The sequence below is a fragment of the Gossypium raimondii genome, chromosome 8, assembly GCF_025698545.1.
Source record: "Gossypium raimondii isolate GPD5lz chromosome 8, ASM2569854v1, whole genome shotgun sequence".
NCBI lineage: Eukaryota > Viridiplantae > Streptophyta > Magnoliopsida > Malvales > Malvaceae > Gossypium > Gossypium raimondii.
The window spans coordinates 59,102,757-59,127,186 of record NC_068572.1 but is presented as its reverse complement, the minus strand read 5'-3'; the positions used below and the strand labels follow the sequence as shown (position 1 = coordinate 59,127,186).

The window sequence follows — 24,430 nt, the reverse complement described above, 5'->3', positions numbered from 1 at the left end:
AATTAATAGATTAAGTGCTAAACTCTCAGTACTCTCACATTTATCATTGTTTTTGGACTTGCTAACATACGGATCGAATACAAACAAAATCCCCACTAAAGTAGCAACTAAATCAATATTTAGAATATCTTAATAAAATTTAAGATAATTTAGAGATATCTAAGATAAGTCTTCAAGTTAGTTAATCTAATCTCCTTGATACAAGGAATCCGATTTGCTTGATTCAATCTGTAATTATCTGTTATCCCAAATGATCAACCTTCAAAGATGGGCCAACACATTCACGAGATCAACAAAGTCAGGGCCTAATTGTTTTGTTTCAAAAGATTACCAATTCAAAATATGGCAAGTTATGACTTCCAAACTCAATTATAACTTTTTAGTATCACTGCTCTCATAATTACCTCAATAATTCTTAATTTTATTATTTTTCGTGCTTTCATCAATTGAACAAGGTATATATGTAGGTATTTTTTGTAGATTTATTCCAGTTTAATATCTGACGATTAATTTTTTTTTTCAAATTTCGTCGCTTGCTTGCTCGATCTAACAAGATTGAAAAAGTTTTTTCATCAATCAAAACCAATGTTTTTAAAACCAGTTCGAAGAACAATTAACTGGTTAATCCGTGATTTGATACAGACTAATTGAATCCCAAGCTAAAAATCCGATTAAACTGGTGGCTGAATTGATTGAGCCGCTTTTCTCTATTTTTAATAATTTTTATCTATTTTATGAATTTTTAATAAATTATTTGATCGAACCGAGAATTGATGGCCTAATCAATTCGACCAGTACTAGTCCAGTTTTGAAAACCTTGATCAAAACCATGAACCCTAAAATGCTTACATTTGTACTAGAAATCTAAGATGTGAGGAAGAAGAAAGAAAGAAATACATATATATACATTTAAAAGAAAAAAATACTTTTATCTTGTTTGCCACATAATAGTTTTAATTGATTATCTTTTTAAATAGACTTAACGGTTTGACTAACACAATTAGAAAAAACAATAATTTAAATACCACTTGAGACCAAAAAATATTAAGTACGAATATGAAAAAATAATATAATTTAAAGTTAAGACTAAAATATATTATACTTGAATAATTCTTACCAATTAATTATTCAAATCCGTTCTATAAAAAAATTAATTCAAAATATTGTAGCATAAAACAAACTGATTTAATTTACTCAAAATATTGTAGCTAACAAATATGAGTATGTTTGGATAGCACAAAATAATTGAATGAAGGCGTAATTATTAGGGTGATAATTACACTCTATTGTAATTACAAGGAATTGTAATTCCTTCAACGTGTTTGGTTGACAATGTGTAATTATATTGTAATTCTCTATATCATATTTGATAGTACAAACTGTAATTACACAATTACATAATTTATATTTTAAAATATTAATTACTATATAAATTATTAGTATGATAAAAATAATTTCTAAACTAGTAATAAAAATTAAAATCAAATCATCATATGTATTATGTTAGTCTAAAAAATAGTTGATAATACGGCTATTAATAAAAATAACAAGAAAAACAAACATCATATGCAATTTTATCTAATGTTTCTAGTGCATGTTGGGTTATTCCCTTATTAATATTTAACATATGCTCTTTATCATCGTCTGTTAGTCTTTGACAGAATTCATTGTCATCTAAATTTGAATCTGCATCATTATGATCATCATGTTCTTATTCTTCCATGGAGTCTTCGAAGTATAGATCATCTAATACCACCTATGATTGAAGTTATGAAATATGCAATATGCTAGTACAATCCAACCTTATTTTTTTTATACTATACTAATGTGATTTTGTTAATATGGGAAATGTTTTTCTAGAACAATAAATATTTTCTTAACCACATTTTCAAATCTTGAATGTCTCAAATTAAAGAGTTTACGAGTTACTTATGGCACTTGTGTGTGGCACCATTCCCTCAAATGATATTATACCTCATGATATGGTGCAAGAAAATCTTTTGTATTTGCATAATTAACACCAACCTTATAATATTTTTGGTTCACAATCCAAATAATTTGTAACTTTAATTGTGAAAAACTTGTATAAATTTAATTTGAGAAAAGACTTATTCTAAGTTATATCTATTTTTATAATACATAAATTAAGTAAAAAAACAATATAAAATTATCTTTTATAAATAAGTTATGATAAAAAAAACTATAACATTCAAACCTTGGAGACAACATTATTGGGAGGGGCAGCCATGAACCTCGAACATGAATCATAAAATGAACATGCATAATATCCAAAAAAAAAACCTATAACATTTTTAAATAAGTATATTGTTTTGCCGATTGAGTCTTAGCTCGATTGGCATGAACATTGTTGCCAATGCAGAAAAATATGGGCTTGAGTGCGTTGAAGCGTATTACCCTCCTATTTATGGGTTGGGGAAAGGTTATGGGTAGTTCTAGACATTATTTCAAAAGAGCAAATATGATTAGAACATATAATGAGATTGTTCAAAAAAAATAAGTATATTATTTTTATAATATATAACATGGACATATAAATAAGTTAAGTCCATATTTCTTGATCATAATTTTTTATAAATAAATATATTATAACAATTTTATAGCATGTAAATTATTTTTATAATAAACTTTTTAGTCATAACTTTATAAAATATACAAATTATTTTTATAATATTTTTTAGAATTTATAATATAATAAAAAATTATACCATAATCATTCCAAATATTCATTTGTATTCATGCTTGTAATAAAATTTTTGAGCTAGTATAAAATAATTTTAAAAATTAAATTTGGGTGTTATTATCTACATAATTACTCTAATTTTCACTCTTCCTTAAAATTGAAAAATGCAATTAGACTACTCTAATTAAATCTAATATGATGGAACCCACCAATTATAATGATTACCTAAATATGTGCAATTACAAGCAATTGCACCTAGATTCAATTATTAGTACCTAAATATGTTTTTAATTAGGTATTTTAATGTATTTACATAAATAAAATATGATAGTAAAATTAAACAAAATGAGTACCTATTCCGTTGAATTTCTACTTTAATGAAACATCTAATCAAACTGTAGTACCATGACAACTATTAGAATAATAATAAATTCCACCCAATCAAACCAGCTGATAAATGATAATTCAATGACTCTTCAATCCATAACACTGGAATAATAATTTCCACCTTTTTATTCAATGACAAATGAAAATACACCAATTACTACCACCAAAACAAATACACCATTTACTTAACCTACGTTACAAAAATTAAAATCAATAAATAAAGCATATTCCAAGATGAACATGATCCAAATCGACACAAATTCAAGAGCTAACACAAAATCAACCATAGCATATTTGAAATTATTAAATGAACCAACCAGGACACCGTGAAGGAAAATAGGAATTGAATTTTTAGTGAGCTTGTTTAATCTTGGATTCAATTATCACGTACCGGAATAAAACTCGTTCATGTGAAAATTGGTTAAATAAAGCTGGATCTCCAATTGCATGAGTCATCGTGTTTTTGTCAAATCATACACACACGTCGGGAGTTACACATGCAAGGCCAAGCTCAAAAGTTTTCCACCAATATTGAATTCCGATGTATATTCGTCGTCCATTCAAGGCAACATCATTCTCTTTCTATTGCTCACCATAGTAGCAATGTGTTGAGCTCTTCTATAGCACCTATAGAGACATAAAAATCAAGACAAAAACTATATATATATATTACAAGTATCCTGAAAAAAATTAAACATATTCATTTCCAATACTGACACCCGAATCTTTGTAATCCATACGTACCCTTCAAACTTAGAAGGGAGCCTCAAGTGATTCGTCCCAAACTTCTGCACTTCCATTAGAGGCATCTTCGACATCTTCTTCCATTGAAAGCCGAATATATTCTCTATGTGCAAAACGGTCCCATTCCGTCAATGTAGGATTCTCACGTTCCTGTTATCCAAAGCTTGTAAAACTTTGCAAATGGTATACAAATACAATTTCTTTTTGAAGGTAAATATCAAACAAGTAAATATATAAGAGTTCACGTGTCACATTTACCTGACGAATGAGGAACGGGTCGCGAGATTCAAAGGCCATGAATTTGTTGAGATTGAAAAGGATATTGAAAGCATTTCCTGAAAGTTTAGAACCTTTTAGGTCACGCAACGTGATGCAGCTGTCATCCTACGAACAAGAATATTTCTATGTCAAACATGTAAAACAGTTTTATCTTCATTAGTAGTGTAGTGAGTGTATACGAATGACAAGTCACAACATTCAATAAAAATTCAGCTCCTAATGGTCCAAACCAGCATATAGCAAAAAGTGGTCCACATTATAATTAGCTCAGAGGGTTAAATCTGATTAAATGATCTAATTGTAAAGCAGCCATGGATAACCTGCTTCAAGATGAAGATGAAAAGACACGAACTAAACATTTTCCAGAAACCTGCCTTCCAGACAATTATTGTATTATTATACCAGCATAAATCTTAAGTTTGAAATTACAAGCAGATCATAGCAGGGATGGACATCATCCATTTCCAGAAACACACTCGGATATGCACAAGACTAAAGAGACAGAAAAAAGGAACAATGATAAAATGGCAAACCTCCGGTTTAATCATGTCCATTATCTGACATAAGATGTCCTCAAAGAACACAGGCTCTTGCGCCATGCATTCCATTCGATGCAACTGCTCCTCATAAAAAAATTGCATTTCATTACGTGTTAGAACTCCATTGCCATCCAAATCTATACACTTTAACCTACAGAAAAAAAAAATTCTGAATTACTGGCTAGTAATGGCATGATTCCCCTCCCCACCCAGCTAAACTATGTGAAAGCATTCCATAAGAGAACAAAAGCATGAAAATGGAACTTAGAAGATATAAAAACACTGAAAAAAAATCTAGCCAAGAATCAACAGAAAAAAAAAAGGAAACTCAGGATTGGAAATGCAGTCTTAATGAGATCATTCTAACCCTCTTGACCGCAGGGGCAGAAAATTCTAATGCAAATACTTATAAAGCTGCTTATGAATCAGTAACATCCTTTATTTTTTTCATTAAATTTGATTGATCAAGACTAATTCCCCAGCCAATAGTTTCTGATAGATCTTTCTGAATTTTTTGATAAGAAGTATGGAAAAAAGAAGCTGTTTTCAAGTATTTTTGGGGGACATTTTCAGTAAAGATTTTTCATAAGAAAGATGGAAGATGTGTTTACTTCAATACAATGAGATGAGCATTGAAATTAACAATCAGTTCACAAAATCCACTGCAATATCCTTGAGTCTACAGAGAAAGAGAACAAAATATATACCAATACTCAAGGCTAGGCTCGGATGACTTGTCCTCCTCAGCTAGGATAAAGTAAACAAAATCTTCATACCCCATCTTTCCTTCTACCTTACTGGTAAACTTTCTTGGAACCTAAGATGATATGAAATCATAACATGAGTGAGAGTTCAAAAATTGAAAATAAATCTAATTTGAAGAAACAGAGAAAGTGATAGAAGACTACAGAGCTGAATAACAACATTCGATTAAATGAAATCTTCTTTCTGCAGGAAAAATGCGATTCGGAGCAAAGAACAAAAATATCATCTGACTTGGACAAACCTGAGAAAATATCCTATCAACAATCCGGTAGGTAAGAGCATGGTTACTGTATCTGATAAGGTTCTCCTTGTCAATCAAGAAATCATGATCTGTATCCAGCTCCCAAAATTTGCAGTATATTACATAAAAATGTTCATATGAAAAGTACCTGTATATATGATTTTTTTTCCAAAGAAGGGAAAAGGATTTAAACGTAAAAAGATTTGGTATCTGAGAGAATATATTAAGCATGCATAAAAAAAAGCAATTATACAAACTTCTTGTTGATTTTATGGAATTAGAAAGCAAACAAAATCAGTTTCCTATTCCATGCATTCAAGTAGATTCAAGCCAAGCATATACCTCAAAACTTTGTTAATGTCATCTTCCTCATCAGCATGTAGCATGGCATGAACCAAGTTTCCACGTTTCAACTCCCTAAGAGTGAGGCAACCATTCCCAGCTCTATTTATGTAGTAAAATATTCGGTATATTACAGTTTCAGCTGGCAATGTGCAACAAAAGAAATGTCAAACAAGCAACATTAGATAAAAATGAATGGTGTATTCAGCAGCACCATGGACAATCTAGACTTGCAAACAATCATAAAAACCGAGAGTTGGTAATTTGTGCTAATTGCCTGAGCAGTAATAAACACCATATAGATTGGGAAAAGGCCCCTGCCATGTTAAGACAAATATACACTAAGCTAAAACGCATGAATTGATCAGATATTTTGGTTTCATTTTCATTCACACAATTATACTCAATACGTTCCAAAAGCAACATCTCATATGCTCATCAAATTGTCAACAAATCACTCATTCTAATATAATCAGAAGATGACAAGATTACTTCACGTTAAACTGCAAAGTAGTTTATAAGAATTTCTTGAATGAATTCATCATCCTAAAATAAGCATTTCTGAAACATGGAAGTTAAGCCGTTGAAACTAGAGACTATACTGCAAATCAAAACAAAAATCCTGTTTTCTATGCTACGGTCGTTTTATTAATAATATTTAGCATAGCATTCTACGTTACCAAACACATCAGAGACAGAACAACTTCATCAAAGAAACAGGGTGAACTGCAATCATAGAAATTCACATGAAAATAGATGGATTATCAGAATTTGTGAGTTCAGATCTTAGTGGTTCCAGTATTTAATGAAGGAAGCATTCAGGAACAACTCAATGTCAGTGTCCAAATGCCTTAGATATTTTATAAGGAGGGGGGAAATTTGGAAAGAGAAAAAATCTAACATCTTAGAAATCCATTTGAAGTGCAAAAACAGCCAAAAGCTATCAAACAGATGAAAACAAACCATATCTTTCCTGAAACTCCGGTGTACTCTGTAAGAACTCCAACCCTGGATGAGTTGCCAACAGTTCTTGGAGTAAAGGTTTAAAGTCATCCTGTCAGATTGGAAAGAACACAAGAAATTAAGCTTAAACATGAACTACTTGACTATCAATCAATATTATAGTTGATTTAAGCTCTCAAAAATGCATTAAGACCTGAGTGAGGTATTTGAGATCCGGTTGCTTTAATATTGTAAATATTTGTGTTGCTATATCCATTGTCAACATGCTGCCGTTGATCCAATAATCAATAAAAGCATCTCTGAAAGCAAATGAGGAAAATTCAATAAAAGCAACAACATAAAATAATCAAAATGACATCACAGCTAAAAGTCAATTACAAGGAAAACTACTAAAAGGTTAGGAATCTGATTCTAAGAAACATTTTCTTCTGCTTATAACCACCATTAGTAATTTAAAGTTAAAACACATAGTTATCCAACAAGGCCCAGCATGAAGAGCACCTCAAAACAGAAAAGAATCAAAATATGAATTCTCATATTTTTCAGAGACATATCCTGGAAGTTACAAAGGATGTGATGGATCTTAGATGACAACATAGCTGTTCCATTTCCACGAACAAAAAAGTATACCTTGTAACAAAACCAGTGTTGTTAACATCAACTTTTCTGAAAAGTGATGTGGAGAAAAATGTTGGCAGCTTGCAGATTTCCTTGGTCACTAGTTTGAATTCTGATATACATAAATATAAAGTAAACAGGAATATCAGAAGAATTCAAGAAATGTTGGTTTCAGCAATGCGTACATGCATATTACCAGGCAGTTGCAGCCCATCTGGGTGGCCACAGAAAAACTGACTGATTTGAGATATGCATTGTTCTTTTAGTTCCTTTGGAGGTAGACGGCCTTTTTCAAAGTAAAACTGAGGCATTTTCAAGAATCAATATAACAAGTTATCACCAAATTTCTGAATAGAAAGGCAAATATGGCAGACAAAACACTACCAAGGTAAAAAATGGAGAAAGAAACATATCATATCAATTAAACAGGATCCAAACCTGTGGTATTAATTCTTTCACAGGCTCGCTAACTACTTTCAGTGGAGAACCCAAGTTTGAAGGACCAGCCCTTTGTTTTGCTATTCGAGGGGAACCATATGTACTTCTTGGTGAAAGGGGAGGAGCACTGCCAGCAGGAAACATGGAGGGTAAAGTATTGCTTGTGGCAGTACTTCCAGATGAAGTGCTTCCAGGAACATTCAAGGGATTACCCGCCTTTGCATCATTAATCAATGACGTTACCTAGCAAGGAACAAAAATTAACCAATGATGCCCATCCACTCCTAGGCTCAGAGGGAGGTTTTAACAAATATATTAATTCCATATGCTGCGCTTCAAAGACACTTGGGGAAGAGGGGGATTCCATATTTAAATACAAAACAACATAGATGTTATCATGATTCCAGACTAGACAAGCTATTCCGGATATTGTTAAGACCGTTGAACTTCCACTTAAAAATCAATTTGCACAGCGAACTCTAAACTTGACCTTTGTTGGACAACACTTCTTAACAGAGACTTCTACAGAAACAACAATCTCAGGTCACAAAATTCCTCTCAAATCCATCTAATCCATTAAACTACCTTAGTTTCTTCTAGAAATATGGCCTTCACACACACAACACACATATCAAAATGATCCTGCATCAGATATACAATCATTATCACAAAAGCAAACTACTTTTCTTAAAAGCAATAATTTTTGTCATCGAATAAACAAGCAATGAACTGATCATAAAATCAATTATTTTCAATTCGAGTAATCAAAGCACAAATCAAATCGAATCAAACACCGTTAATTAGGTACAGAAATTAAAAAAGAAAAAGTACCAGCTTGTGAGTCGCGGGAAGAGAAAGCCACTGTTCGAAAAGCTTTTGAGTGAAGTCAGGATAGGATTTGAGAGCTAAGGGAGACATCTCCTGGAGTTGCAATAGCTCCGCATCCAAACACGCAATATCTCCAATAGCAACAGTCTCCATTTTCTTTTCTTCGCATAACCAAAACCAGCTTGCAGAAATGAACAGATTTAAGTTCAGAACAACATTTTAAATAATTAATCAAAAACGTGAATTGAAAAAACTCCGACTCGGAGCAGAGAAACCATCGGAAAACTCTAGATCTTCATCTAATGAGGTAGACGAAATCTTTTTTCTTATTTTTCCGTTTTTTATTTTGACGTTTAACTGATTGGGAGGAGAGAAAACGAAAGAAAAATGAAATTATTTTATTTTATTTTAATTAATGTAGAAAAAGAGACCAATGCGATTTAAGAGGGAGATTAGCTAAGAAATTGCAGAGATTTAAGTAACAGTTGAGGGGGAAAAAATAGAAGCAGAATTTGAAAATAACTGAATAACCGGTCTGGCGGGAAAAACTTGAACCGGTCTGGAGCAGCAACTCGATATTTTTTTTTATTTTGGGAAAAAGTACCTTACAAGTCACTCTATTATAGGGATTAGATCAAATTAGTCCTTCTATTAGTAAATAGATCAATTTAATTTTTATACTATTAAAAAAATCAAATAAAACTAAAATTTAACAAGTTAACATTTAATGTTTGAAAATAACACAGAAAAATAATTTCCATTTGCAGTTCAACTTTAAATAAAATATTTCATTTACAAAACTATAAAACTTTAAAAAATGTTAAACCATTTCTTAAACAATTATGTTAGCTTTATTAAAATTTAACCTTATTTAAGTCCTTTTAATAATACATTTATTAAAATTAATTAATTTAATAAGAATTGCTGGATATTTTCACCTTTTTATTTTATATCGATTCGGCTCAACCCAGTTTTAATCAATATTTATTAATTCATTATTGACTAAATATATCTATCAAAAAGAAAAAAATTATTATCTTTGATTGACTGAACTACTATGAAATAATAAAATATTTGTATTTAAATTTTCAATTGGCATTAATATCATGTTCAATCTTTGGACAAAAGACTGTGCTCACTTATATATGAATCATATTTTTATATTTTTGTAACGTTGTAATACTATATAAAATAGGTTATCTTATATAAAATTTAATATATTAATAATTGAGATAAATCTCAAAATATATATGAGTTTTGATTTAATGTGCAATTTGATATATGAATTTTAATATTTCTATTCCATATTTTTGCACCATGACACATGAATTTTAATATTGTGTAATTATATGCATGAAATTTTAATATTAATTCAATTTTCACAACCACTGACATCTTTACTAGCGTTATAACATTTTAAATTATTATGTATAAAATAATTAAATTTACCAAATATGAAAATAATGAACTAGTTTATTTTTATAAATGTGTATAATTAAACAAAGATTGAAGTATCATGCTACAATTGAAGTAAAATTATAATTTCATATGTATAATTTCATAAAATCAAAACTCATGTATAATATTGTATACTAAATCAAAATTAATGTGTTATTTTAAGATTTATCTTTTAATAATTTATATATATAAATAAAATTTAATATATTTGTATATAGATAATACTATGTAATATTTTATCACGTTTTAATATTTTTATTTAAGATATTTATATATTCGTAATATCTAATTTTATTTATTTTTTCTTTGAGAATGATTTACTAAATTAAAACGGAGTTTTGAAGATTAATTTGTAGTAGGAAAAAGTTGTAACATTTTTAGCATATTCCTATTTATTTGCCAACTAAAAAAAAAACTATGGAAGTAGAAATGAAAATGAAAATGAAAAACATGAATATTTGTATTATATTCAAATAATATTAAAATTTAAATATTACAATAATTTTATGTTATAAATTTAAAATAGATACATATATTAACCTTATTATATAATATGCTTATTCTAAATGAGAAATTTTAGTATACGCGCATGCTTGTAGAAATCACAAATATAGAACACAAATGTATATTTAGAAATAACATACAATAAATAATAAAATGTATGACTTGATACTAATTAATAATAATTACACATGAAATATGTATGATATTAAAATTAAAATATATATTTAATTGTTTATTATAGTATTGTTATCAATTTTGAGTCGGCATTGAGTTAACTTGTGACACCAACTCAATCAAATATATTATTAATATTATAAATTCTACCACACACGTATGTGTGTGCAAATCACAAATTTTGAACACAAATGTATGTTTAAAATAACATACAATAAATAACGAAATGTAAGATTTGAAACTAATAATAATAACACATATGCAATATGTAGGAAATTAAAATAAAAATAGTTTCACTTGTGAGGAGAAGAAAATTGAAATAGGTAAATATATCATAGTAAGAATATTAAATGCACTCCAATTGTTTATCAATGTATTGTCTTTTTCCATAGCACATCAAAATGTATCAAGTTAGTGAAAAAATTCAATATTTTAAAGAAATCCTATCAAATGCCTATGTGTGAAAGCAACAATTTCATAATACAAATTTATGTTTAAAATAACATATAATAAATAATAAAATGTACTATATGAAGCTAATTAATAATAATATATTGAATATGTATGTTATTAAAATAAAAATTTAGATTAAATTGCATATCTTGATGTTGTCATCAATTTTGAGTCGATGTCAAGTTAACTTGTAATGTCAACTCAATCAATTACATTATTAACGGATAGGGATAGTAAAGTGTGCATAATAAAATTAAAATGTATTAAAATATTAAAATAAAACTTTAATTGAATGATAACCGATAGGCTATTTCTAATACAATTAGCGAGATTCAAATCCCATCATATCCACATTTTTATTAATTTTTACAATGAAAAACTAAAATACTCTTGAATCATATTACTCATTTTAATTACTATAAATCATTCCTGCAATTTCCTAATCAAATCGATGTCCGATTGACTCGTGACACCAACTCAATTAGAAATTTTATTAATAGTATATATATATAATTTGTAAAAGTAATAAAGTTTGTATAAATAAAATTAAAATGTATAAATATATCAACATAAAGCTTTAACGGAGTAATGTAGTTGGTTTGGATTCAAATCCAACCATATGCATATTTTATTGATTTTTTAAATAGAAAAGATTAAAATACTCTCAAATAATATAATTTATTTTAATTACAAAAGGGCATTTCTATAATTTTATAACTGAGTTGGTAACTTGATTAAAGATGACACAAACTCAGTAAAACACTTAAACAATAGTATAAATAAATAATGAAATTAGATATCCTAATCTAAATATAATTTCCAGTTATTTGTAAATGTAAAAATTATAAATAAACTTGAGTATTGAATGAATAAGGTTATTTTATTTGAATTTGAATTTAAACAGTAATATTCAAACTTAACGTGAATAATAAACAAATATAAATTTAAAAACAATCATGCAAATTACAAATATCCGACATTAGCTTGAATCTAAGTTCTCAGTTCTCACCCTCCCCCCTTTCACAAGCCAAGTAACAATTCCCTAATCTTAAAACAGACAGAGATGGCTCTCACTTTAATTCTTTTTGAAGTATTTCCCTCTAATATTTATGCTTAATACATATATTCGTAATAAATTTTGAATATAAATATAAAAGTATGATCTCAAAATATATATACATATATAAAAGCTGTGGGAAAAAAAACCGAATAACATTATTTAATTGCATCACGCGAAAGCAACTAAATTAAAAGAATGAGAATGAATGAATCTGTTCGGACAAAAATATGAATAAATATTAACAATTTGCCAGTGCAGCCTTACCTTGAATAATATTAACAAATTGGATGGAACTTTCTGTATCCGAATTTTCACATCCTCCTTTTCATGAATCTACGATAACATAGCATGACAACGAGTAAGAGAATTGTATATATAATGTTTTCCAATCGAGAAATATGGAATTGCTGTGACAAGACTGGTTTATGTGTGTACGAAATATGTTCGAGTTGAAATGGGAATTTAAAGGGTTATGTTAAAACGAAGTGTCTTTCTTACCGAATGGAACATTCATCACTTTCTATCATCTGTAACCCTTGAATGGTGCTCGAAGCTTTGATTCTGATCTTCACGGATAGCTTGCGAAGTTGTAGCTTTGGAGAGAGATGATCTTGGCTCAGACCCAGAATAGAGTCTCTGGCCTCCTGAGAGGCGACTACTACCTGAAAGAAGCCAACTTGATCTATCGCTGGGCCCCACAGAAGAGGTTGTCGGCCTGCTGCTTGAGGCAACTGCTCTCTTGGACAAGCTGCTAGGATGGGTGGTAGAACTTCGTCCCCTTCCAGAATCATTATCCTGGGAAGGAAAAGAGAAAATGAGAGATCCATAGTAGTCTTCAGAATAAAGATGAACTCTAGGGTACTGATTATGAAATGGTCAAAGACATGGAAAGATGCATCAAAATTTATTCCAAGAAGTAGACCCCCGACTATGTTACTTGGACTTGTGTGTGAGTCAGGCATAGATATGTGTTTAAGGGTATGCTCAATTTTTTCCGAAATTCCCAAGTATTTGGAGGATTATATCACCATACTCACATCAGGATACATATCAAACATGGATGTCAGATTTGGGTACTGCATAAACAATAAAGAGTTGAAGCAAAAACATATGATCCCGATACATATAGGAAATGGGGAGAAAGACAATAAATAAGAGTCGATGCAACAATTTACTGCAGTCAACACCAACCTCATCTTTTGTTGGCAATGCCTTCTCTGATACCTTCTGTTTTGAAGGATCACTAAGATGTCCACCACCTGATGCATTTTTCCTAGTAAATACCTCAACGGCACCTGAAGATTTATCTCGTTGCTCTCGTCCCGCTATTGGAAACATGCAAGAAAAAGAGAGAAAATGCATTAGAATTCACTCAACAAAATGGAAAACATATTTGCTTCTACAAAGTAACCTAGAAAGTTTTGTATCGCCTTCTGTAAAATTGCAGGGTTTTATATCCAAGCCTCAAGCAACAAAATTTTGATTGAAAATTGCATAAGTCGAGTAAATCAAACACATCCTTTGTAGTCCAAACATTTTAATCACAAAAAAATTATCCCCCTCCCAAAAGCCTCTCTAGAGAACAGAGCACACCTGATAGCTTATCTGTTCTTTCGGCAGACGCTCCAGAATTTAAGGCAGCTTTTCCACTAGACAGCTGAAAAGACACAAGAAAGGGATTAAGAATAATCCTGATAGGAGAAACGTACACCTCAACGTTGCGTAGCACTGACCCGTTGTCTGGAGCTACCAGTGAGCTGTGGATACTTGAGTATGGTCCAGTCATACACAAAATCAAACTGATATCCTGCAAATAAAACCACCTCAGGAATCAAACAAGGCCATATGCATTCCACCGTCATCCAAAGAATTATTTGCAAATGATGTTTTCTCGTGATATTACAGGCAAGCAAACATATCATGTTTCCAACATCTTGAAAGCAAGCTAGCAAAGAACGAGCCTCAGACATGTTATTCATATTGCTACAACGAACTGTGTTCACCACATGTTTCAAATGCATCAGAACAGGAGTTCAGACACATCTCGTTTTGTCCACTATCGTTACTAAATAAATCCTTGTTCAATTTCAAGGTTTGTAAGTTACATACAGATATTGGGTACATACAAATATGGCACAGCACCACCAATGTACATGCAGTTTATTATACAGTTAAATCACCCTAACACAAATGGAAGAAACCAGAAAGCAACCCAACTTTCAATTTCTTCCCACTATAATGCACAACACTTTATGGGTATTCGGTCATACCTTTGACAGCAACAGTCTTGTTTAGACCCACAGAGATTAGGCCATTCATAACTTTGAAAACATTTTTGGGCATTGCAAGGGATACAAAAAGCTCCTAACTTCCAGTATGAAATGAGATATGACAAGAGTATTTCAAAAATGAAACAAAGTCTTTTGTTCTTACCCTCTCGAATAAACAACTCACGGAAAAGCCTCTTCAAATATGAATAATCAGGTTTGTCTTCAAAGCGTAATGAACGACAATAATGGAAGTATGATACAAACTCTGATGGATATGACTGGCAGAGTACCTAAAGGTACAATTTGCATTTTAAAGTAATGAGTTATAAAAAAGGGAAGCATAGTGATAGTTCAAAGTTACTACCCTTGCTCGAATCACATTCAGAATTCAGTATGAGTGCACTATGCATTAAACTGTAAGGTAGTACACTATATGCAAGTGACAAGTTGAAACTTAAAATACCTCAACAGGGGTTACCATCTTCTTTTCACTGATTTTATCATATTTTTGCTTCTTTGTTCCTGCCTTCAGGCCCTGCCAGGGGAGGCTGATGCCAGCGGTATACAAAAGTAAAGAACGTGACTAATGAACAATATATTTCAAATCAACACTTACAACAGACAAAAGAAAAGTGCTTATGTTATTACCTTCCTCTTAAGAAATACATGAGCACATAACCCAGTGATTCCAAATCATCTCTTCGGCTTTGTTCTGCAGGTAAATGGAGAAATATTCTGATCACAGATCAATAAGCAGCAAAAAAGAATGACTAAGGTGACACTTTACCCACCGACTCCAAGGTGAGTGTTAACGCTTGCATATCGAGCTGTGCCTGTAAGATTCTTGTTCTCTCTGTGAAGATAGCAAATTCATAGAAGTTGAAGCAAATTTTGAACATGAAGACTAAGTAGATAAACAACCACTCAAATAAACAATTAAAACTATTCCTAGATGCTCGCCAGAATGTGATTACTTTAGACATTTTATACCGACATGTAAGCAATGGAACAACAAACAATGCAAGCAAAAACAGGTCAAATACCACAACTGCTCAAGAACTTTTAAAGGGCACTGATGACTCGCTGCTCTAGCCTGTTCAGTTAGATGTTATCATTCTTAAGGGGAGCCATCACCTAGAAGCATTTAGTTTACAAATATCTACCTCTGAGATAGAAACATTTTGCATACAACAGATAAAAATAGAAGATCAATTGAACTGCAGGAAACCAGAGCTTGTGCCACTATTGTGGATAACAAACAAATGACAAATGCATACCTATAGGGTATGTGTTTATGACTTTGAAGATCCCTATACTTTTTAGCAAGGCCATAATCAATGATATACACCTGATACAAAATTAATGTGATGGTTAGTAGCAAGTCAAGGCTTTCAGTAATGGCCCTTTGTATACCAAGTAGCACGCATCCACAATACAGTATCTTGCACGTCTCCTCTCTTTGAACTTCTCAATTAAGCACAGTACATTTGTTACGGATGGAAAGAATCAATAGAATAAAGGCAAGAATCAAGGATGCAATCAAGATCAGACAAATTAAAGCAAAAATATAAAATAATACCAATTAATTGTTCTATAGAATATTCTAGTCTTATTTATGTCTTTTAGTCAAGTCCTATAATAAAGGGATTAGAATCCTTATTATTATGTACTGTCTAAATTAGTCAACCTAGCCTTGTTATTTGAACGGCAAAATATAATGAAAAAGCAAGCAGAAAATTATTAAACTTTGAGATAGACAGCTCTCTCTCTCTCTTCGACCTCCAAGGTTGGTAGTCCCCTTTGAAGAGCTCCATTCTTTCTTTTATAATTTTTTCACCATAGGTTCTCACAGAAAACCAAGCCAAATCATCCCGTGACTAGATCCCTATCTAAGGCTTGTAACAACATTTCAGATACTGAAGCTCACAGTGCAAGCACAAGAGAATTAATTTTTATTCTGCCAAAACACAAAAACTTTCTTGTACTCTTATTGTAATCTGAAACTATTCATCAATAAAAATGAGTATAGTCTTGAACAATGAGACAACTTCATAAGCTAATCTTAAGAATCATATACCGGGATTAGAAAGATTTAATATAATAAGTTTTACTTCCGCAAGTTCCTGCTTTCTCTATTGTCACCATGCATGAAGTACACTGCATCTTAAAGCGGTGCAGCCCACCATATAACTAGAAAGTGAAAGCATTGCATTAGTTCAAGTACCTGATTTGCTTTTCGTCCCAAACCCATCAGAAAGTTATCGGGTTTTATATCACGGTGAAGAAATCCCCTTGAGTGCATAAACTCAACTCTGTTGATCTAAAGGGTAACACAAATAGAAGAACTCATCACACTTGACATGAATTTAGACAGAAAAACAATTTCTCCAGCAAGACAAGTAAACATACTAACTGATCTGCAAGCATTAATACAGACTTCAAAGAGAGCTTTCGATTGCAGTAGTTGTACAAGTCCTCAAGGCTTGGCCCTAGAAGCTCTATAACCATAACATTGTAGTCACCTTCAACCCCAAACCACTTGAGTTGGGGAATTCCCGCTTCATAAAAACAAAAGACAAAATAAACAATGAACTTTAGCTAATTTATTTCATATTCAGTTTATATCTTCACAATTGATTAAACTTACAAAAATAAATAATTAGCAGAGCAAATAACAAAACCTTACTTCCGCCTTGAAGAAGCATGTACAACTTTGACTCGTAGTGAAGCTGAGGGTGCCTGGTCTTCGCAGGTTCCTGAAGATGTAGGGTAAACAAAGGCTTGATACAATGAGATTAAAGTAGGGAATCAGGAGAAATATTCTAAAATTACTTCTTATAACATTTCGGCAAGAAAATGAAGCTCAATATTCTAGAATGCATGGCATTATTGCAATATCTAACGTACTTTTATGAAGCAGCAAATCTCAGTGTATGTAGCTCCATTTTTGAAAGTTACCAAATTGTTTTATGTATCCCGCGTCTGACCTTCAACAGAGGTCATTCTTACACAGCTTTGAGGAATCAAAAAACTTTAAAATTCCCCAAAAAAGATACTAATCCAAAAATCCATTCATCTTTAACGGCATTTTCCAATCCATCACAAGTTACCATTTTAGAATCCACTCTATTCAATATGGTAACCAACTCAAAACTTGACCATAGTTAACGGCATGTTTTCGATCCAATAAATCTCTTTTAACTCACAAGAGACATTGAGAAATCAGCAGAAAATCTCAGAATAAATTATACAAAGTCACATTTTCACTGAAAAAAAAATATCACCGATTGGTAATATTGATATTGCAAACAGAAAACCTAAACTCGACTACGCCGTATGTAATACAAACATTTAAAAAAATGTAAACTAATCTCTAAAAACATTCTTATATCGGGCGATCACATGCAGATATTTAAAATCAGTAAATCACTGACAAAAATTTGACTAATCAAATGTGTTTAACTCAGAAAAAAAAAAAGAGAGAGAGAGAGAGAAGAAGATAAGGCTCTAACCATCTTTATAGCAATTTCTTCCCCTGTCTCTGTATTGACCCCTATTAAAAAAAATAGAGTTATCAGAATAATTACTTTAAATTTAAAAAGTAAAATTAAATAAGGAGAAAGGAGAGAAAGAGATTTACCGAGGTAAAGCTCGCCAAAAGATCCAGCTCCTATCTTTCGACCAATTTTAAATTTTCCACCGACAACACGATCCATTATAAATTGATTAAAATTCTATTGATTATTCAAATAGAATTAATCAAAAAATAATAAATTAATCAAAAAAGTCGGAAATTATTGGATCAATGAGCCACATTATTGAATAAAAACGAAAAGAAAACAAAAAGTAGTGAATTATTTTCGTGGAAAAGGCTTCAATAAAATTGAACGAAAACAAGGAAGACAATCAAATGAAGAGATGAAAAGAAGGCGGGAAATTTGAGAGAGATGGAGAGAGAGAGAGAATGGAAGATTCTAATAAAGAAGAAGAAATTTTCTGCTTCTCTGATTTCTGATGAAACGGAAATAAGGAAAGAAGATCAGTTTTTTTTTTTTTTTTCCCTTAAACCAAAGGAAATTATTATTATTATTATTTTTTTCTTGTGATTTCTTCTTCTGAGTCTCTGTATCTTTCTCTCTAATTATCCATTTGCTTTGTTGCACGGTTAAGAAGGTGGCTCAGAAGGCACGTGAAAAACACGTGTATAATAGCTTTAAAAATTTTTTTTGCTTAATGCATCTGTTAGTCCTTAAAATATACAGTTCTCTTATTTTGATCCTTAAATTTTTTTTATCATATCAAGATCTAACATTATACGTCGTCATTCACCGATCTAGTCCTTTCTAACATTAAAATGGGTAAAGTACAGAAATAGTAACTGAACTATTACTGTGTTCTATTTTGGTTATTATACTTTTAATTTTCTGATTTAATCACTAAACTATTTAATATCATTTTTTTGGTAAGGTTAACATTAGTTTAAAATTTGATCAAAATGCTGATGTGTTTTTTATTGGTTTAATAATAAATTTAGCTTATATATTTTATCAATTTGATTCTAAATATAAAAATTCAACAAATTTAGCCTTCAATATTTACAAAATTTATCATTTTAGTTCAAATTCTAAAAAATCAATAAATTTAACCCTTAACGTTTACAAAATAATAATTTTAATTTTTAAAATTTTATAATTTATTTAAAAGAAAACCCAACATCCAAAACTCTATTTCAATTTTATGTAGGGATATACTCGATCCATTTGTAAAATTAAATAAAGTGTATTTAGATTTCAGTTTTACCTTTTTTTGTTATCTACTTTTAGATGATATATCTAATTGACCAATCTCGATAACTTCTTTTATATTCATCTTGTTAATTTATTTATTTTATGAGCATGCATAGAATTTGTTTTTATATGATGTATTTAGAAATTTTTTTTGAATTGATCACTCATAAATTGATATTTAGGATATACCTGATCCAATTGATTATAATCTATGTACTTAAATTATTTAATTGTATAATTTTGAGGTTTTTTAAAAAAAATTACTTCACTTTTATATAGAACAAATATTATGTTTTTAATTTATGTATTTAAAATGATTTACATGTTATGAAATAAATAATAAAGAACGTAAAAAGAAAACAATGAGAGAGTAAAAGAGAACGTATTTTATTAATCAATAACTTTTCAAATGATCATTTGAATGTATTTGTTAAGCATTTATATCACTATTCTTTTAAAGGTAGATGGGTGGGTGAAGGGTAATAATTTAATTTAGAAAAGTAAAAAAAAGCTTAAATAAAATAAAGTAATTAGCAAATAAAATAATTATAAATTCAAATAGTTTCCTGTATGAATTTTATGTTGACAGTTCTAATATATCACATCAATTGAAAATTGTGGTTTTCTAATTTAATATAACTTCCCACAAATTGAATATAGATGTATATTATCAGTGTCAATGGGGTGCTGGTAATCCATCTCTGATTAGAATGTGAATCTGGGAAGATGGGGTGATTCCACCCAATTGAATGCCTTGTCCTTAGTTGAATGCCTTCATGCACGGCAAGAGCCTCAACTTCAAGGGTAAAGCTAGCCAAGAAACCTTTTTCCCTCCCACCAACTAAACACCCATAGAATCTCTAATGATCACCCCAATTCCAGCTATAGTAAGCTTGTTAAATAAAATATTTTAATAACCAATAATATTGTGACAAATGTCACATATATAACTACACCAGAACTGTATGTTTCGTATATATGATATGACATATGATCACTAATTTTGAAGATATACAACATATAATTGAACGATTGGTTATATAAGAAATTGAACATATAAATAATGTATGAATGATTGAGTAAACATATAAATAATTGAATAGAAATTTACAAAACCAAAGTTGAATGAAGTTCAACGTATAATTTGATTGGATTGAATATTTATATATGATTAAGCATAATAGATGGTATGGATACAATTAGTTGCATACATAAATGTTAATCATCTCGAATCCGGATAACATTGATGAACATCTTACAAAATAGGTAACATTTTAAACTCTCCTCCATGCTCAAGCTTTCCCTATAATTCCAAAACATCCCAAAGGAAAGATCTTTCTGGACATGTCTTATGTAGTATGTTCTTCAGGTTTCCTGCTTTTAGCTTTTCTTGAAGTTCAATCTTCCTAAATTCAGGAATTTGCTGATGTATGATATGTGCATACAATTAGTTGCTTCCAGAAATTAATAATAATAAAAGAAGAGTTTAAACCGTGATTTAAGCGAAATTTGTATTACCTTTATCAACCATAGAAAGTACATTGTTGAATATATTGCTTGTCCTTTGAAATCCTCGAATTCCGTATCTTGAATTGTCGAGCAGGAATCTAGGAGACGTAATTCTTTATCCAAAAAGATATTGATTTCGTTATCCATGCTGGTGGAATGGCATGAAATACCATGTGTAGTTGTCATCAAATGCCGTATCAAACAAAGGGACAGGAAACGACGATGAAGCCAGAGAGCCTGTGAATGATGAACAATATAAACTAAAATTTTTTGAAGGATCGAACGAAAGAATACGTAAATTGGACGCTACATAAATAACACTAGGCCAAAAAGTGTCATCTGGCTCAAATAGACTGTAAATATGATGTAATTACGAAGAACAAGTGCATTGATTCTGTATGAAACCCTCTTCATGGTCTTTTATTTGAAGAAGAGACTAGGAGATAAGCTCGTACCTCTCTCCCTATATAACGTTTTATTAACGCTTCATTCAAATCAAGTTCCTCCTGCCAAATACAAATTTTTGAAGGGGTCAAATAAGCAAATAATCGATAAATTGTTTCAGAATGCATTAAGGAAGACTAATGCATCCATCTCCTGAGCATATGCGTTATTCTTTCTTATCAGCCAAGACAACAAAAGATAGTGCAGATTTGCATGAGTCTGCCAAGGAATTACCTTCACGACTTGATAGTTTTCTACATCATAAGAAGGGTCGTCACCTTGTTTATTCTCTGAAATCCCGAGCATTAGCCGCTGCAAATCCAGGTACAGTAAGTTACATGAAAAAAAATTAATACTTGACTTGATGGGATTAAACTAATGAAGATTTTGATTTCCTACAGGTAAAATAATATACTTTCCCTTTATTCTTTGAACTACAAATATGTTTAGATTGAAACATAGAAGCTTACTCTGCGATAGTGAAAACATGAATTATCGGCAACATGCAGCCCAGCCCAATCTCTGGATTTCTTTAACTCGTAAAGCATCTGAAAGTTCAAATTTACATCAAAAAGACAATGTATGTGAAACTTAAAAAAAGGATGCTATGTTGAATCGTAATATGTTGGCATTTAAAAACCAAAAAACACTGCCTCTCCTCTGAAAAATCAGTGTTAAATACAGCCAAGAGCCATCAATTATTCGCTTTTCCGGGGACATAAATGCAAGAGACCTAGATATAGTGGTACAACACTATAGAACAATTCAATAATCCATATAATCTAAGCGTCTAACCTGTTCTCTTGTCATATAGGAAACTAACCAGCAGCGATGATTCCAAGCACGATAGTTCATTTTTGATCTCTGCATATAGAAAAATATGAACTACATTAAGTGCAGTTCGACACATAAGCATCGTATAACCATTGATGGTCGATGAATAAAAACACACATATATTCCACCAAAGAAAAAAAACAAAAAGATGACAATATCTTTAACAAATTCATAAGAACTCTGATAGGTTATCAACCTAAGATGCACACGAGAAATCAAACAGCTTAATGCAGTGAAATCCCTAGGTTAATACTTTCAGGTAAACCACTTCTTGAGAGAGAAGAAAAGAAAGAAATCAAGGATTTACTTCGAGAAAGCTAATTAAACCTCGGCTATTTTTTCAACGAGCTCGGATTCTTTTGCTATGATCTGTTGCAGATTCGAATATTTCTCACAAATCATCTTGATCACCCACCGCCTGTGACTCCAAGCTTGTTCACTTTTATGTGAATAAGAAAGAACAAGTGCAGACAAGTGAAGTTCATCCGTAAACATTGGCAGCTGCTGCTTCTTCGACACAACTAGCTTCCTAATGGCATGATACAAAAACTATGGTCATGATCTAAGAAACAATAATGAAAGATAAAACTTGCAAAACTATGCCATAACCATAAGCATAAGGAGCTTTGAAACTTTAAGCATGTGGTTACGCAAAGATAATCTCAATGCACGGTTAGGTCATTTTCGAAGTTTATGCCTGATTCTTAGTCAGATTGAACTTAAACCGAGCCTTGAAAAACCAATAAACTAGCCCATGAACAGAGAATTGAATTTGGTAGCAGGGTATAAGTGGGAGTAACAATTGCCAATCATCTTCCCGGAAATTGAATTTCGCATCCGAATTGCAAGTTAATGGAAGAAGTAAAGACATAGATATAAATGGGAATTACAAAAACCTGGCATTCCAAGCTGTGCCAAGATCACAGCTTAACAATAAAAGCGCTCTACTGTGCTTCATGACTTCACTTTCAAAAGATTGGCAAGATGATGAATGGCCATAAACCATGTTCTTATCCTCACGCTTATTAACCGATAAGTCACTATGTGTCTTATATTGTTTCATCGCATCCATAAATGCACTTTTTGCAGCTTTACACACGGGAAGAAGAATCTCAGTGGAAATTCCCAACTTATGATCTCTATTCCAAAATTTCGTATTTGCTGGTCTGAAAGCACCATCCGAGGATGAATTACTGGATTCACTGCACTCTTTGCTGAGAGTGATAAACTGAGATGGGTGAATAAGCCCCACTTCATCTCTGAATTCAAGAACAGAAAATCTTATAAATTAAGAATATATATATGCATCTACAAGAAAATTAAATATATATTGCTTTACATTAAAATCAAAATTTCTAATGTTTCACTTTTTTATTTTAAACATTCCAAAGCTACTTCACCAAAAAAAAAAAAAAAAAACATTCCAAAGCTTCTACCTTTTGTTCTCAAATGAACAGACACACTGCCAAAGCCCAACAAATGAATCCCTAAATAAAATTTCAATCAAATGCAAAAAAAAAAATCTTTATTTCAACTATATTCAGCTCGTATTCTTAAATTTAAATTTTCATTTCGATGATTAGAGTTGTACAGTTTTATCTTGAAAGAAAGTTTTACAACAATTTCTTTCATTTTCGTCCATTTTCTTAATAACCCAATAAAAAGGAAATCTGATATAATGCAAAAATTAACATAATCAATTTATAAATGTTAATTAAAGAACGATCTAATTTTTGAAACAAAATATGGTAACTCACATGAGAGGATCAGATTCCAAAATTGTCTCCAACTGATTTAGCAGATCCATCGCCTTTCTTCATCCCACGAATTTTCTCAAAAAAAGAAGAAGAAGCTTTAAATAGAAGAAGAAATTTGAAAAGAATAAAAAAAAAGTAATTTGTAGCAACTTTGTCTCTGGAGATGATAAAAAGGCCAATATTTTATTTTTAATTTTCTATTTTTTGACGAGGTTTAACCAGTGACGTCATTTACTAGGGTTCAATTAGTGGAAAATTACATTTAAGCACTGGATTTTGCGCTAATTACAATTCAAGACTATTTTTCAAGTAGCCCAGGTGAATTAGAGAATTC

General features: G+C 31.0%; 3 protein-coding genes across 5 annotated transcripts; all 3 read right to left on the bottom strand.

Annotated features, from left to right (window-relative positions):
• Positions 1-3,216: 3,216 nt before the first annotated feature.
• Positions 3,217-11,203, bottom strand: LOC105793719 (serine/threonine protein phosphatase 2A regulatory subunit B''beta). The gene is made up of 14 exons (XM_012622564.2): positions 11,195-11,203; positions 8,849-9,001; positions 8,018-8,260; positions 7,776-7,881; positions 7,592-7,691; positions 7,155-7,260; positions 6,962-7,052; positions 5,999-6,140; positions 5,657-5,804; positions 5,358-5,467; positions 4,645-4,801; positions 4,091-4,216; positions 3,833-3,982; positions 3,217-3,715 (listed from the first exon to the last, which is right to left on the bottom strand). The coding sequence occupies exons 2-13, from the start codon at positions 8,996-8,998 to the stop codon at positions 3,842-3,844; spliced, it is 1,620 nt and encodes a 539-aa protein (XP_012478018.1). The 5' UTR covers positions 8,999-9,001; positions 11,195-11,203; the 3' UTR covers positions 3,217-3,715; positions 3,833-3,841.
• Positions 11,204-12,557: 1,354 nt separating this feature from the next.
• On the bottom strand, positions 12,558-18,896 carry LOC105792611 (uncharacterized). Of its 3 annotated transcripts, XM_012621266.2 has the most exons (15): positions 18,405-18,896; positions 18,277-18,317; positions 17,451-17,520; positions 17,174-17,322; positions 16,989-17,084; positions 16,042-16,112; positions 15,556-15,617; positions 15,413-15,476; positions 15,228-15,312; positions 14,928-15,054; positions 14,228-14,301; positions 14,088-14,151; positions 13,686-13,819; positions 12,993-13,289; positions 12,558-12,827 (listed from the first exon to the last, which is right to left on the bottom strand). In XM_012621266.2, exons 1-14 carry the CDS (start codon positions 18,478-18,480, stop codon positions 13,008-13,010), a joined length of 1,395 nt encoding a protein of 464 aa, XP_012476720.1. In that variant the 5' UTR covers positions 18,481-18,896; the 3' UTR covers positions 12,558-12,827; positions 12,993-13,007. The 3 variants fall into 3 exon arrangements, with proteins under 3 accessions (XP_012476720.1, XP_012476723.1, XP_012476722.1); XM_012621269.2 differs by lacking the exon at positions 18,405-18,896 and having other exon boundaries at positions 17,446-17,520; XM_012621268.2 differs by lacking the exons at positions 18,277-18,317; positions 18,405-18,896 and adding an exon at positions 17,672-18,192.
• Positions 18,897-20,672: 1,776 nt separating this feature from the next.
• On the bottom strand, positions 20,673-24,415 carry LOC105792610 (uncharacterized). The gene is made up of 9 exons (XM_012621263.2): positions 24,097-24,415; positions 23,236-23,598; positions 22,667-22,868; positions 22,300-22,368; positions 21,975-22,052; positions 21,739-21,816; positions 21,516-21,566; positions 21,070-21,297; positions 20,673-20,974 (listed from the first exon to the last, which is right to left on the bottom strand). Exons 1-9 carry the CDS (start codon positions 24,144-24,146, stop codon positions 20,855-20,857), a joined length of 1,239 nt encoding a protein of 412 aa, XP_012476717.1. The 5' UTR covers positions 24,147-24,415; the 3' UTR covers positions 20,673-20,854.
• Positions 24,416-24,430: the final 15 nt, after the last annotated feature.

Bases quoted from the DNA above. Each gene is read 5' to 3' on its own strand.
- LOC105793719 (XM_012622564.2), bottom strand. From the start codon at position 8,998: ATGGAGACTGTTGCTATTGGAGATATTGCGTGTTTGGATGCGGAGCTA. The intron at 7,053-7,154 runs GTCTTAATGCAT...CCAATCTGACAG, and splicing joins ATCTCAAATACCTCACTCAG to GATGACTTTAAACCTTTACT. The intron at 4,802-5,357 runs GTATATATTTTG...TTTTTTCTGTAG, and splicing joins GAGCCTAGCCTTGAGTATTG to GTTAAAGTGTATAGATTTGG.
- LOC105792611 (XM_012621266.2), bottom strand. From the start codon at position 18,480: ATGGATCGTGTTGTCGGTGGAAAATTTAAAATTGGTCGAAAGATAGGA. The intron at 15,618-16,041 runs GTATGCATTTGT...CTATCTTCACAG, and splicing joins CATAAACACATACCCTATAG to AGAGAACAAGAATCTTACAG. The intron at 13,820-14,087 runs GTGTGCTCTGTT...TGTTTCCAATAG, and splicing joins AAGAACAGATAAGCTATCAG to CGGGACGAGAGCAACGAGAT.
- LOC105792610 (XM_012621263.2), bottom strand. From the start codon at position 24,146: ATGGATCTGCTAAATCAGTTGGAGACAATTTTGGAATCTGATCCTCTC. The intron at 22,869-23,235 runs GTTTTTGTAATT...TCATGCCATTAG, and splicing joins GGCACAGCTTGGAATGCCAG to GAAGCTAGTTGTGTCGAAGA. The intron at 22,053-22,299 runs GTTAGACGCTTA...TTGAACTTTCAG, and splicing joins CCTATATGACAAGAGAACAG to ATGCTTTACGAGTTAAAGAA.